The following is a 16,936-nucleotide window of genomic DNA, read 5'->3' on the forward strand; positions in this document are numbered from 1 at the left end:
GTGTAAGAATGGTGAATGTCTCGCGTGTGGAAAGTGATCACTTATCCAGCTTATGACCATATTTTTATTCATCTATGATCGTTGATATTTCAAAGACATCAACATTCTAGCTTAGCTTTTCCGGGAGTATGGACGTAAATGAACGTCGATGCGAATTTTCCTCAAAGGAGTATCCTCAAACGAGTCTATCTGTCGGTTGGTATGATATTATTTGTATAGTAATGACATCTGTGGATATTTTAATTTAACTTTGTCATAAAATAAAACCTAGGTGAGCTTTTTTTAATATTTAAATTATTTTTACATAATTACTATCGTCATAATGCAAATATTTTATTTTAAAAAAAAAATACATATTTAATGTAAAAAAAACCACTCCCCAGAGAAAGTCGGACATCGATTATTGTACTCCTGTAAAGGTTAGTTTAACCAAAACTTGTACCACTGCCACTAAGCTTCCCCCGGCGGTTGTATGGGCGGGTATCCCACTGATTATGGGTTCTTTGATTTAGTAGCTGTATTTCTAAATTATTCGCTACGCCAAAACGTTGATTAATTTTCGTAAGAAATGAAATTCTAAGAAATATGTATTATATGCGATTTCAAAATGTCTACTACTACCATCACGCCGTTTCACCGCAGGTGTAGGCAGAGAGGATGGAAAGCCACATTTCAAAATGTCAATTTAACTACTGTATATCGTTGATAGTAGACTGAATGCAGTCGAAATGTGATCTCTCAGTGCGGCGAAACGATGATTGATAGATGTTCTAATGGTGGTTAGAAGGAAAGAATGCAAGGTTGTGTGTTGCGATGGTTTGGGCACGTGAATCTAATGAGTGAAGAAATAACAGTAAAACAATTTTTTGAGGTGGATGTGGTCGGTAATAGAAGCAGAGGAAGACCGAGGAAATCTTCGCGTGATCAAGTATTATATTTCAGATACTTGGGCGAACTCAGGTCCGGAGTCGGAATAATAAATAAATAAACATATATATATATATATATATATATATATATATATATATATATATATATATATATATATATATAATATATATAAATATATATATATATATATATATATATATATATATATATATTATATATATATATATATATATATATATATATAAATATATATATAAATATATATATATGTATATATATATATATATATATATACATATATATATATATATATATATATATATATATATATATATATATATATATATATATATATATATATATATATATATATATATATATATATATATATATATATATATATATATATATATATATATATATATATATATATATATATATATATATATATATATATATATATATATATATATATATATATATATATATATATATATATATATTTATTTATTTATTTATATGTGTGTATAAATAGAACTTAATTCCCATTTCAAAGCAACATTAATTTATTGTAAAGCGTGTAATCCACAAAGGCACTCGCTTTTTTATAAATCTCCTTTGTCGAGGGACAAGAGCTTTCGCAAAGCAATTTGAATTTCCGGTAGGTATTGCGTTAAAAATATATATCGCTCACTCCTTTCAACAACGTCATATATCAAAAAACTTTTTCAGGAGATCGTTTTTAATGTTTAAAAATATAATAAAATGTATTGAAAATAAATATCAAGCCACTTATTGAACTTTTTACTGTGCAATATCTTTTTACATATAAAAATAGGTGAAAAGTTTAAAAATATAATAAAATGTATTAAAAATAAATATCAAGCCACTTTTTTCACTGTGTAACTGATCTTTTTTAGTAAAACCTGAATGTTTTTTCTCCATTTGTAAAATATTAAATATTTTTAAAAAAAATAATAAAACCATACCTTTTCTACTTTTTTAAGTTACATATATGCCGCTTTTGCTAGGATATAGTACATTTTCTGGGCATTCTGAAAATTGACGATTTTTGATATATGACGTTGTTGAAAGGAGTGAGCGATATGTGCTTTTGTATACCTATTCGAGAGTGATTTACATAAATCAGGTTTTTGTGGATTGGGGTTTTATTCCATCTCTTTAATCTGGTTTCATTTTTTATTTGTTTTAAATTTTTCTACAAATAACAACACTTTCTGCCCTGTAGCGGGAAATATTAAGTTACGAATATGCCTCTTTCGCTGGGATATAGTACATTTTCCGGGCATTCCGAAAACATGCGCAACTGAAAATTGTCGATTTTTGATTTATGACGTTCTTGAAAGGAGTGAGCGATATGTCTGTAGGAAATCCTACATATTGCGCTCGCTGTTTTAAAAAATTATAAAGCTGTCATGATTGAATCCGAGATAAAGTAAAATAAATGTGTTTTAATATTTAAAAATAAAAACTTAAAAGAAACTATACCTGATAGGGAAATATTTTTAACAGCATTATGTACTTTACAAATTATACCTCTCAATTTTTTCAGGCGCTCAATTTGTTTATTTTTTATTGATGTCTCGACGTAGATGAAAAAAGAATGAAGAAGTTTTGGAATTATTTATTTATGAGGCAAATGTACTTGGAAATAGAAGCAAAGAAAGACCGAGGAAAACTTGACACAATCAGGTTTGTCAAATACTTGAAAGCGCCCGTTCAGGATTTGAAATAATCGGCGGATATGTATGAAGAGATGCATGAATGTGGAAGAGGCGAAGAATGTTTGCTAAGGCAGAATGGTGTGGCGTCCTTTTCTCTCTTCCTACCTTGAGGGGAAGCGGCGTGATACTTGATTAGTTTGAAAAATGCATTTATTTTCTTTTAAAACCGTTTTTATTTGCTCTGTATATTTTCTCGACATATTACGTGCTTATCAATCCGTATGTATAGCTCTGAAACTGGGGCATCTCGTCTTAATCACACATTATTACAGTATCTTATTAGTAGGCCGTAAATATATGGTATAGTACGCGTTTTAATCAAGAATATCGCTCGCTGTAGACGCAGACCATGAACTCTCTCGAAGAACAAGCGGTGATAAAAGTATAAAAGTTATCACCGATGATTGGCCCTTCTTATCTGGAACTCTTAACTCTTTAGCGTCGAGTGCCAATATAGCACCACACGTATCCTTGATCACTTTACGCGACATGTGAGTAATGGCTACCAGTTACTTTTTCGCTTTCCCGATTGGGTGCTATTCTTTGCTATTTCTCCGTTGATATTTATTTCAGCGCACGATTTTTGTATCAAACTGTGAAATATTATTATATTATTAAACCATATCCGCTCCATATGGAGTCCACAAACTGTCTCCAGGCTTTTCTGTCGGCTGCCAGCTCCCTTGCATCCTCCCAAGTCAGATCCGCGTCCCGTTCTGACGAGAACTGCCGACGAATTGTCAGCAGCGGTCGTCCTGGGCGGCGCGAACCTGATGCCTTGTAAAAGAGGCAAGCTTGATTAAGGCTCTCAGGAGGCATGTGGAGTACATGGCCAAGTCAACTGAATCGCCTTTTCTTGACGACTGTTGTGATCAAGATTTGCTGCGTCCTACGCCTCATCTCTTCATTTCTCACAAAGTCAAACCACCGCACGCCTCAAATTCTTTGCAGATACCTATTCTCAAAGCTCAGTACACGGCTGCTTTGGGCCCTTGTAAGTGCCATGTTTCACAGCCGTATAAAAGAACAGGAGCAATGCAGGCATTGTATAGACGGCATTTGGTCTTCACCGAGTTTAAATCCGATCTCCAGACAGCCTTCATACTGTTAAATGCGGACCCTGCGAATCCTAATCGCACTCACAGTTCCTTTTGAAGGCTGCCATTTTGAATTAGGTGATTTTTTTAGGTGAAATATTACATATTATCTAGAAATACGTAATACATAAGTAAATTTGTCTTCTTCAAGTGTTTTCTTTTATAATATCGTCATGTCTTACCACAAAGTAAATGCCTGAACAATAAATAATAAAAAAAATGTTTTACTTAGCAAATACCACTATTAACTACTAAATAGTGGTAAAAAAAATATATAATAATTCCAGCATGAAGTGATATGGGATTTATGATAAAATTATGTATGATTAAAATAGATAGGTACTCACACTATAAAATGGAAAATATTCCCTTATCTAGTGATCGCCGGGTATTTACAGTGATTGACATTTTATTAGCCATATTTTTTGATAATGTTATTTATACCGTGGCACTTGGATGTCAGTTTGGACAGTCCGCTAAGCGGGTGCCTACTTTAATGCACACGACACCGGCGCACTCAATTAACACGAGTCAATGCAGTAAAACGTGCTATCAGAATAATCCTTTAAGCGTGCTAATTAATTATTATTTGCCGTGTTTATCATACGATCTGCCATGCTTGTACCAGGCGTGTTATCATGCAGGTAGTGGTATTGGCGATTTGTTTTAATTACGAGATCCGTGGGGTTTGTTATGATCCTGATAACCGAGATAGTAAAATCAGCTACATAATATTTTTTTGGTTCTCGTTGACTAAGCCTCGATTGCGAACGATCGCTCGATAAGTATCGTTTTGGTAAGTTCAGTCATGGTTCAATAAAAAATCATTTTTAATACTGAATGTCGATGTGTATATTTAGGAAACATGCATCTCCTCAAACAAACGTGCATCTCCTCAAACAAACGTGCATCTTCCCAAACATATGTGCATCTCCTCAAACCTACGTCCATATCTTCAAACGTATACGTACTCAAACATGGATGCATCTTCTCAAACATGCGTGCGTCTTCTCAAACACACGTGTATTCCCTTAAACATACCCACCGAATCTTCTGGCTCGTGGTCAGGAGTTTCACGTATTTGGAATACTTTTTTTTCATTTGGCAGTCACCCAGTGAAAGGATGTTTCTGCCAGTATCAAGTCTTATGTTTATTTACAAGCAACAAAAAAAATCATGCTTTAAATGCGTTTAGCTTTGTCATTTTAGAAATTATGCCCGCAATTCTAGAATTAGGTTCAGAAAGAAGGGTGGATATTTGGGCGGGGAGTTGGATTCCTGCTTGTGTTAAGGATTTAGAAAGTTCTCCTTATCTGTTGTGAGCGAACACTGAAAGAACGTATAGTTAGCATCCCCTATATCTTGTCCACATTCGCAGTATGGTGATGTAACGCATTTTATCTTGTAGAGATGTACAGGCAGTGAGCAGTGCTCAGAGCTTAGGCTGCATAACATCGAGATAGAATATATAGACCAAGATAAGATCCAGTACCATGGTTTTATAGATCATGCTAAATTTTCCTCTTAGCTAATTTATTTTGTAAATAATGACTGCTGTGGGTGTAATCGTTAATTGCTGTTGATGGATGCAGACAGCGGCAGCGATTCGTTAGTTGTGCATATTTGTCGCGACAGTCGTCGCTTATGGATGAAACATGGTGTCATTGAAAATGAAACTAGTTTTTCAGGTTATCTGAATGACAAAGGGTACCTATACAATGTGTTCTACCCGTCATGATTTTTCTATCCTCTGTCGCACTTCTATGCTGTGCGACGCTGTATGGTATACCGGTTGGATTTTTTAGTAATGCGTTATTTTTCCTTAGAAATTAACTCTTTATTATGGCTATCATTTCTTCCTTAATCTCATGCAAACACTGTATATTCTGATCATAACAACGTTTTACCAACCTAATTGGACGCATTACAAATCAAATTGAGGGTTTAACAAATCAAATTGGACGTTAAAAAAATAAATTTGACGTTATATTATATTTAATTTAAAAAAAAAAATTAAAAATACTTTCATATTCGTTCTACATATACCATCAGTGTTAATAAATACCTCCCCACATCTTTTATTATTAATATGTCGTCGAGTTGGCAAGCCTGCGAGGCGCGCTGTCATAGTCTGTGCGCGCGATGTGTACTGAAGTTTTCAGACAAGATTTTCAATTTATTTATAGGTTTGGCACTTAATTTGTAGAAATCAATTTCAATTTAAATATGAAATGTTGAGATCAAAAACTGATTTTTTAAGTCTACTAAATTGTATTTTGTTGTTAAAAAACACATGTACCATAAATAAATTTTGTAACAATCGTGTCAACATAAAATACAATTTAGTAGACTCAAAAAATCATTATATTATATTTTAATATTTAACATATTAACTTTATAAAATTAAACAACTTTGTTTTAACCACTTTTTATTGGTACACTTTATCCAACTGGTTTTGACAAGAACCTTGTCATCATCAGGGTTTATGTACTTAATTCTAAAACATTGAAATACTCATATCTATATCATAGTATCTGCATAAAACATTCAAGAAATTAACTAACTAACTTACTAACCATCACGCCGCTTCCCCGTAGGGGTAGGCAGAGAGAATCGAACGCCACGCCACTCTGTCTTTACTAACATTCTTTGCCTCTTCTACGTTCATGCATCTCCTCATACATACCCGACGATTATAACGACTCCTGACCCGGCCGCTTTCAAGTATTTGACATACCTGATTGTGCCAAGTTTTCCTCGGTCGTCCTCTGCTTCTTTTTCTGCTTTTTTTATAAATTAAGATTTTCAATACTACTTTTAATATGTTTGTCAAAATTCTTACTATTTTATAAAATACAATGTAACATCCAATTTGATTTGTCAAACGTCCCATTTGCTTGGTGAGACGTCCAATTCGATTTATAAAACGTCCTATTTAACGTGAAAACCTCTATCACAGCACTCTACATAACCTCAAGACATCCGTTCCCCCTCTACACCATCAGTATAAATAATTGATTACTTATCATTATCTCTCTCTCTAAATTTCGTATTGTTATCTTTTAATATAAAAGTGGCGATGGCTAGACTACTTTCATAATTTGTTTGTACTCGGTGGAATAATAATCAGTGGTCGGTGCAATAGTGAATACGTAATTTATTCGCAGATAGTGGGGTATGTCTTGTTTACAAAATATTGACAGTTACATGGCAAGGTTAATAGATTTGTTTACATGTTAAATTATTACTGAATCAGAAATTGTTTTTCATTCCGAGTGTGTGGGTGTTCGCACGTTGCTCTGTTTTGGCTATTGATAAGTTATATCTCGTTCGTAGTGGTACTTGTAGACGATAATAATTTATTTTATTTATTTATTTGTGGTTCACAAACAATCAAAAACGTATTACAATAAATGAAATACAAAGCCATACAAATTGTTTTAATGTTTTTTATCAATTAGATGAGAACACAACAAGCTTGCAGAAACAATTAAAGTGCAGGTTAAATACATATACTGTATAAAGAATAGAAATTTGGTTGTAAAAAAGGGTAATAACAATTAAAAGTAATGAATAAAAAATAATAATAATAAAACCCTTATCCGCACCCCAATGGTGCATAGGGCACTGTGTCATATTAACGCAGTGTTATCTTAATCGTTTACACATGAAGGAAAGGTGATCAGCCCTCCGCTTCAGGTACCAGTCCATGGTAATATTAAAAATAAATAACACAGTGAAAAAATCACTTATATTTATTTTACCCCCCTTGGGAATCGAACCCGGGACCTCCAGAACGGTAGCCGAGCGTGCTGACCATTACACTACGGAGGCGGACATGCATTTGAATAAAAAATAATAAAATAAAAATTAGAAGTAAAAATTAAAAGTGAAATTAAACTACGCTACAAAAGGTACAAAATTCAAGTCTCCACCAGATTGGTGAAATCAATTTGAAATTGATTTCACCAATCTGGTAAAAGACCTCTTGTATTTCTCCGTGCCATCATTAAAAATGTCGATGGTGACATTATGAGTGTTTTCTAAATTATTATACAACCTTAGCATCCTAGAAATGGAGTTGATGATCAGGATTGTAATTTTTTGTTTAATTTATTTGCTGAATATTTTTTTGTAGCGTCGTTTTCGTAAAAAATCACCTCAAATGAGCTTTTCAATTTAAAGTAATTTCAATTGAAAGAAAATATCTTTTGCGAAGTTAATGGCATCCCGACGTCACTTCTAAAGCAAGTGGCACAGAATACTGAGGCCAGATTCCAAGAGTGTTTCCGACGTGACGGTCTGCATTTAGACAAAATAATTTTTAAGAAATGAAGTCCGCACTTATCTTCCTTGTTATAATTAATAAAATTAATAAAATAAATGTATATCTTTTGCAGTTTATTTTTTATTAAAATTTGAAATCCCAATTCTACCACCGGACACCCTGTATTAGTATGTTAAAGACACTAAAATAAGTATAATGTTTATGCTTTCAAATGGGTTGATGTAGAATATTCAAATACATCTTTTTTTATTTATAAAATAATATTATTTCGGTTTTAACCACTTTTTATTGGTACTTTTCTCCAAATGGTTTCGACAAGAATCTTGTCATCATCAGGGTTAAACATGTACTGAGGATGACAAGGTTCTTGTGGAAACCGCTTGGAGAAAAATACCAATGAAAAGTGGTTAAAAATCAAGTGGTTATTTTATAAATTTTATATAATGTGCCTCAAAGTATCTGCGAAAAACGTTCAAGAAAAAAAATCATATTTTATTCCTCTTTTCAGTACGCTATCTGGAGTGAATAAAAAATCGTATGCCGGTATAAAGCCAGTTTAAGAAAAATTGGTTTAAAGACGCTCGTTTTGAGATCTATCTGAAGGTTTTGGTTCGAAGGTGAAGGAGGTTCTCTCAGACCCTGGCCGCCCGAGAGATGAGGGGTATTGGAAGGCCGAGGAGGCTCGAAGGCCTACCGCACGAGAGGTCGCCGGCGAGGAAGGGGTCAGCGGTGCCCCCGTGCCCTCTGTCGAAGTCCCTAGAAGCCAGAGAGGCGAGTTAACACGTGGGGTGAGAGCCGCCATCTTGCCTCGCGAAGGGGTCACGGCTACCAGGGCTAAAGAAAAGTCAGGAGGGAGCTGGAGAGATGACGGTGGAGCAATAGATACCCGAGCTGGTGAAGCTCACAAAGCTGTGTGACCAAAGCAAAGATACAAAGTACAACGACTTATCGGACTTATACTCACACGTATAAGACTTGGTAAATGCCATAAGTTGTGAACGTTGGAACTGACTGTTCTGGTGTATCTAGAGCCAACAGACGAATTGAATTCGCATCGAGTGAAGCCGGTACAGCGCAGAAGCTCGCGGAACTCTCGGGATATGATTGATGTCGTAAGACTCCGAGTGTTCTGTTGACTGAGTGTGATGCGCCGATGGTTATTCAGCTATATTTAACTATTTTGCGAGACATCTCAGTGATTCGAATTAGGGTTTAAATTAGTCCGGTACCAGCCGAGGAACTTGACATCCGCCTGGACTTTGCCGAAGCCAACATGATGCCGTACGGTAAGTAATCTCGTGTTATTTCCACCTGAAGAATGCTTTACAATTTGTTTTTATTTATTTATACAATACCAGTGGCTTTTGCAAGGGGACAGTAACAGAAAAGTAAGAAAAAATGGTACAAGCAAGACACAATGCTAGTAAATATAATATTTTACATTTTTAACGTCTCATAGATGAAGATCCTTTGCCTTCCTTATTATCATCAATTTGTATTTTATGTTTTTTTAAATGTTCAAGTACTATCTACCCTCTGATTGCAAACAGCCATAAGTATATGGTATCAAACGTTTTGACCAGTATCACTAGTCTGTTTTTGGTTGGTTGAAAGGTATTGCTTTTTAGCAATAAGCCCGCCAATGTACTTATGTTTTTATTTTCTGTACATGAAGTTTAAATAAATATATCACATAGAAAAAGAAAAATATTCCATGTATTTGACAAATCTGGATTTCTCCATCTTGGGAGTTATTTTTACATTTTTTTTAATTAAAAGAGAAATATTTGTGTTTTTATCATTAACACAAATATATCAATTTCATACTATTTCTGTGAGCCTAGGCTGCTCATTATTATAAATAGGTATCAAATTGTGGTAGAGTGGGTTCGAACCGAGAGACTTAAGAGTCCGCGACACTAACCACAGGACCACAACCCGACACATCTAAACATAAATGAAGAAGGGTATGGAAGTATTTACAGGGCTTTTGGTATGCTTGTTAAGTGATCACTTTCCACGCGTGCAATATACACCATTTTGCACATGATTGACAACCACACTATTCAATTTTTTGTGACTCCTGCATATATCGTTTTTTTAAACATATCCGCTCCTTATGTGGAGCATACGGAGTCAACAAACTCTCCAAGCTTTTCCGTCGGCAGCCAGCTCCCTTGCATCCTCCCAAGTCAGGTCCGCGTCCCGAAGTTCAGACGAGAGCTGCCGACGAATTGTCAGCAGTGGTCGTCCTGGGCGGCGCGAACCTGGTGCCTTGTAAAGGAGGCAACCTTTATTGAGGCTCTCTGGAGGCATGCGGAGTACATGGCCTTGCCAACTAAATTGCTTTTTATTGACGACAGTTGTGACAAGGGTTGTGGAGTCGGAAAAAAAACACGACTCCGACTCTGACTCCGATTCCAATATTTACCAACAACACGACTCCACGATTCCGACTCAAAAAAGGTCAATTTTATCAGGTTGTTTCCTAACTTTGCATACAGCCATTTTTTTTGTTATTACAAACGAAACGTACCTCTGATCCTCCTATAACAAAAATTAATAGAGAAATTGTGAGAATTTTTTTATGTAACGCAATGATATCAACACGTGGACATACCAAAAGGAGAAACCAATGTTAAATACACGATTTATAATGTATATTGAGTGTAAAAAATAGTTAAAGAAATAAAAAAAAACATTATTATTTTATGTAATATATTATTTGATGTAATATCTTTGTGATTTTCAATTTTATGATTAAAATATAACTTTGATTTAAAATCACTAGAAAAACACTTTGTCCGCCTCCATAGTGTAATGGTCAGCACGCTCGGCTACCATTCTGGAGGTCCCGGGTTCGATTCCCAGGGGGGGGTCAAATAAATATAAGTGATTTTTTTCACTCTAATATTTATTCGATATCACCCTGGACTGGTACCTGAAGCGGAGGGCTGATCACCTTTCCTTCATGTGTTAACGATCAAGATAACACTGCGTTTATATGCAGTGCCCTATGCACCACTGGGGTGCGGATAAGGGTTTGAAGAAGAAAAAATATTCATTAAGAACATATAATATGTATTTTGAACAACTTTTCCCTCGGGGTTTTATACTGCATCGATCTAATGTAGTGCTCTAAACACCACTGCGTGCAGGTTAGGGTCAGAAGAACAAGAGGTACTTGAAGGTGATTAGTTTTATCAATTGGTTTCCTTTCTTCGTCTCTTATCGCTATCGTGCAGACACTTTTACTATCATAATCACGGTGATAGCGATCACGCGGTTTACGCATTATCTTTCAATTAGTATCAAGATTGCTCGCGGAGCACTTTTGACAAGCTTCATAACTAATTATCGCATCTTATGCTGGGTCGGTTAGCGCGGGCGTATTTCGCGCGCGTAACGTATTAATCGCGACAGCATGTAAATCATTAAAATATTTTAAATCTTTCCGATGAAAAAAGATGAAATGTAAGCGCTCACCTACAATATAATGATGTGTGGTTTCTCAATTTTTATACATGATCTAAAAGTAATTTTACATTCGTTTATTTTGACCCCCCGTGAATCGAACCCGGGATCTACTGCATGATATTCAAATCGGCTAACCATTGCACTATGGAGGCGGAGAAGAGATTATTATTTTACCACTTGATATCGCATACCCGTACTCATAAAAGCTTGTGTAAATTGGACATAAAAAAACTGGAAGTCTCTTATGACTTATACCATATGGTTTTATAAACTATCTTCTTCAAACGCTCATCCGCATCCGATGGTGCATAGGGCACTGCATCATATTCACGCATTGTTATTTTGATCGTTAACACAACATGAAGGCTGTCAAGGTGATCGATCAGCCCTGCGCTTCAGGTACCAGTCCGGGGTATAATTGAATAAATATTAGAGTGAAAAAATCACCACATCATGTCCAATATCTTTAACCCTCATTTAGTCGTATGACTTTCAAAAGATTCCACCTCGCTGATTGAACACACTCTTTATAACATTGTTCCGCGAAGTGTGTGCCGCGGCACACTGGTGTACCGTGCTGATTAGTTGGTGTGCCGCGGAAAAAAGTCTAGTTTTGTGAAAACTACACAATTGCTCCAAATTTTTATTGCCCGTGCTCAGTCAAGTAGGCTCACATTTGGCATTAAACACAATATGTTAAATATTTTACCATAAAAGTGGAGACTGACTGGAACATTTCTTCGTAACGTTACGATGCGAGCATTCAGGCAGTCAGTACAGCGAGCGGAGCTCTACATCCAGTTTCGGATGCTCGCTGATGCTCGCCGCGAGCGATGTTACGACGAAATACTCCGGTCAGTCTCCACCTTAATATGGTAAATATGCACCTCTGAAATTTCTTAATTTGGTAGGTGTAACTTGAATAGAAAAAGTTTGCGGAACACTGCTTTAAAACATACATTGATATACATATACAGTATCTACTCAATGAATTAGGGCCACCCATTATTTTTTTGAATACTCTGAAATCTTTTGGATTATTATATTTATTTTACATAAATACTTTAAGTTTTCTATTCACATCTAATATCATGTATATTACCTTCAATAATATGTAAAATATACCTGGATTATTTAAGCCTTTACAAAATTTCAAACCCTTTTTCTGAGAAAGGTCCCTAATTAGCACAGGTAGACAGATAGTTGAAAGTTAAAAAAATAGTCCTATCTCATTTATTAGTGAAGTTTCTTGAGTTCTGGTTGTTGTTTTGTTCAGAGGGGTTATATAGTTATCGTGTCTTGTGAAAAAAACTTAATTTTTAATTTTAGTTCATAAAGTATAAATTTTTTTTGTAAACACAAGTGTTTTTTTTGAAAAGGACAAAATGGGAAAAAGTAAAGACATTTCTGAGGAAAAAAAGTCTAGTGTTATAGTGCTACTGAAATTAGGAATACTATCTAATAGAGAAATTTCAAAAAAAGAAAACGTTTCTCGTCAAACAGTGGACAGAATTTCAAAATCAATAAAAAATCAGTCACCCGCCACCAGCAATCGGCGAAAGAACTGTCGTAGGATTAGAAAAACAACGCCGAGGACTGATCGAAAAATCGTTCAAAGTGCCTTAGAAAACCGTAGTGCATCAGCAAAAACATTAAAAATAAAATTGGAAGAAGAGGGTATAAATATATCGGTATCAACACTGAGGCGACGTCTTTACGAAGTAAATCTGAAATGCAGGCGCCCTGTAAAAGTACCAAAATTGACACCACGAATGAAAGCGGATCGATTAAAATGGGCCAGGCTACATCGAAATTACTCGGTAGATGATTGGAAAAAGGTATTTATTTAAATTGAATTTTCAACATATCATTTTAGTAAATAAACTTATATATTTGAATTAAACTTAAATTTTCATTATTTTTCAGGTCATCTTTAGTGATGAGTGCCGGTTAGAAGCCGTGACAGAGAGCCGTCGATTCGTCAGGAGAACACCAATGGAACGTAACAATGAGGCCTGTGTGGTAAAAGTTATCAAACACCCCCCTGCAACAATGATATGGCCATGTATTATTAACAATTTACCTGGGCCGTTGTTTTTCGAGGAAGGAACAATGAACCAAAATTCCTATAAGCAGGTCCTCGAACGAATTTTATTGCCCTTCTACCATACACTCGACCCAACAGAAGGTCCATACACCTTCATGCAGGATGGGCCACCTTGCCACCGGGCTAAATCAATAATAAAATTTTTGTCTAACAAAAATCTGCCTTTGCTCCCCTGGCATGGAAATTCTCCGGACCTTAATCCTATAGAAAACGTATGGAGCATGTTAAAAAATAAGGTATACTCATTTCCAAATCCGACAGTAGACTGTCTAAAAAAAAATATGCAAAAAATTTGGTCAGAAGACGAAGAAACAAAAAACATGATAAAACAGTGCATTTTAAGTATGCCAAAAAGAATTGAGGCAGTTATTTCTGCCAAAGGTGAGAATACTAAATACTAACTATATTTATATGAAAATATATGCATAATTTAAGCGTAATAAAGTGTTCATGTGTAAATAAAATTCAATGTTGTTTTATTCAAGGTTTTCTCTGAGTTATTCCTGTTTGAATTGAGAAATTGCGCGAAATTCTGCGTGGCCCTAATTCATTGAGTAGATACTGTAAAAGAGAAATCCAATAACATTCACAAGGGGTTCTATTTATAATCAATTTTGGCGAATGCGTATTGTTGCGGTTCTAGACCTTTCCACTGTAACGCAACCTTAAGGCAAGAGATATCTCCAGAGGTTCGTGACGTCATTCTTTCTTTTGTTTGATTTAACATTAAATTGTCTATTATTAATAAATCGCTCACTTATTTCGACAACGCCATATAATAAAAAAATCGTCAATTTTCAGTTGTACATACATGTTTTCGTAATGCCCAGAAAATGTACTATATCTCAACAAAAGCGGCATATTTCAAACTTAACATTTTTCCCGCTACAGGGCAGAAAGTGTTGTTTTTGCATTTTTAAGAAAATGTATTTTTTTTAAATATACTTACTTAATATTTTTCAAATTGAGAAAAAACATTCAGGTTTTACCTAAAAACATCTATTGCACAGTAAAAAGTTCAATAAGTGGCTTGATATTTATTTTCAATACATTTCACTATATTTTTAAACTTTAAAAACGATCTCCTGAAAAATCAAGTTTTTTGATATTTGACGTTGTTGAAAGGAGTGAGCGAAATAATGTATTCATTTTCTACGTTCTTACTGCGTAATATGGAATTTATCGTTTCCCCCAAATCTTTTGTAATATACATATATTTGGGCTTTTTAAAGACCCTACTTAGGTTTTTTATTCGGCTGTTATTTTCTCTGAATCCATGGTACTAAAAACTCATTATCATAAAATATTATGTTCTTATCATGAAAAAAATGATTTCTTGTGTTTTTTTTTATCAGAGGACACAATGTATGCTTTTGATATTTTTATTGGCGAATATTTTATTAGAGTATCTAAATCAGACACAGAGATTTTCGATAGCTCGCAACTTAAATGTCTTTTAACCCAGGATACATTTAACGTAATTGATTTTTTGCTTAAAATATCGTTTTTGTATTGAAAAAAATAAGTTTTTCCTCGAAATAAATGGATACATGGTTTTGAAATGAAAGGAGTTATTGAAAGGGTTTTTTTTTTAATTACCCAACGTCCAAGTGACTCTGAAATCTAGCTACGGCTTATGCAAAACCGCTTAGCATGACCCTACTCAGGCTTCAACTTTTTAAGTTTTGTAGCCTATGCCTACTCGTGAGTGCATTTACTCTTTATGTTTAAAGTTACTATAATTTCATGTAATTCATCGAGTGAAAATTGTAGGCAAAAACACTCGCTATTGAAAGGTTGAGAGTTTAGAAAAAATGATAAATATATATTTTTAATATAAACATATGATCTTTTCTAAAAAAAAAATATTGTGCGCCGAGACACGTCTGGCCTATTATCGCGCATCAGGTCACTTACTGAATTGAATGTTTGAATGAGTACCCCCTTAAAACGTTTCGTAATCATGTTTATTAAGATTTAAACCCTTTACATTAAAATGTTTTTTGGTGTGTGCACACTGCCAACTTGATCAAATTCATTAATTGATTCGGCAGTCACTTTGCGGTAATACCTATCCGTTTTTAGTTCAAGTTTCACTTTGTAAATACCACTTAAAATAAGAAACAGCTCTTGTCCCCTCGCAATTTTCAACGTCCCGAGGACACAAATCTAAAATTTATATTTTTTTAAATTAATGTTTTACTTAGTAAATACCACTATTTCTTAAAATCTACTGTGACACGTGTTTCGATGCATTCCGTATCATTTTCAAACACCGTATGTGAAGCTTATTCTAAATTTTAGAGTTGGGTCCTTGGGACGTTGAAGGTTGAAGAGGGGGTAGGAGCTGTTTCTTATTTTTATTTATGTATTTAATTTTTTTTTATTACTTATCAATGGGAACACAGACAATAGGGGGTAAGCTTAAGTCATTGTCATAATGTTAATTATGGTTTATTGTTATTTATATATTTATGAATTTCTATTGTTTCAAAATGTTGCAGTTTATAGCTTTTCGTATTAATTATTTTTAGGATTTCTACATTATTGTGGTTAAATTTGTGATCATTATCTATTAAATGGTTAGCAAATTCCGAAAAATTATTATATCTCAAACAAAATTCATGTTCCCCTTCCAGAAAATTCAAAACAAGAATCAGGGAACATTTTAAGAAATAGCGGTATTAACCAGGGAAAACTTTAATTAAAAATAATTTTAATTCCATAACTTATTGCTTTTTGATTATACTCATATGATTATCTTTAAATTATATTGAAAAGTAAAAAAAAACAATAAATTGGACCTCTTAGTCGGCACTCGAGAAATACGGCAAAGTAGGCATGCCGCCTCTATGGCGGCACTCGATTGCTAAGGGTTAAATATACCTTCACTATCTCGATTTCGACGATCCCACAATTTTGCCACAAATAGCCAACAGTTTTGTTACTTTCAATCAAATGGTGATACGTTTAATGTTTTTCACGTCATGCTGTTTACATATCGACATTGTTTAGACTTTTGAACAAATTGAACCTTTAGTGAGCCCGCTGACGTCATAGTAAAATTTACATTTGAATACAAAAATAAAACACTTGTATAAAACCACTTTTGAGTAAAAAAAATAAAAATAAACCCTATAAGATCACTTTTTTAGTATGAAAATATTTTTAAAAAAAAAACAATTGTATGAGACATATTTTTGAGTTTATTAATGTAAACATGACTAATTTCGTGAACTACAGGTGTTCTCATCAACAGGTAAAAATACGAACTCAAAAAATCAGTTTGTATTTTTGCCCGTTGATGAGAACATCTGTAGTTCTTGAAAA

The 16,936-nt window shown here is 34.2% G+C and overlaps 1 protein-coding gene across 2 annotated transcripts in view; it reads left to right on the plus strand.

The window, feature by feature from the left end:
• LOC148306654 (influenza virus NS1A-binding protein homolog) overlaps positions 1-16,936 on the plus strand; it is a 90,401-nt gene that overhangs the window by 27,478 nt on the left and 45,987 nt on the right. Inside the window, exon 2 of one of the 2 annotated variants that reach the window (XM_088264605.1) lies at positions 8,531-9,308. The exons of the other annotated variant lie outside the window; for it this stretch is intronic. Coding sequence (XP_088120731.1) covers positions 9,296-9,308 — 13 coding nt within the window. The 5' untranslated portion in view covers positions 8,531-9,295. The remainder of the gene's footprint in view (positions 1-8,530; positions 9,309-16,936) is intronic. 2 annotated transcript variants of the gene reach the window in all.

This window comes from Brachycentrus maculatus, unplaced genomic scaffold (assembly GCF_059751285.1).
Source record: "Brachycentrus maculatus isolate JH-2025_06_01 unplaced genomic scaffold, ASM5975128v1 h1tg000234l, whole genome shotgun sequence".
Classification (NCBI taxonomy): domain Eukaryota; kingdom Metazoa; phylum Arthropoda; class Insecta; order Trichoptera; family Brachycentridae; genus Brachycentrus; species Brachycentrus maculatus.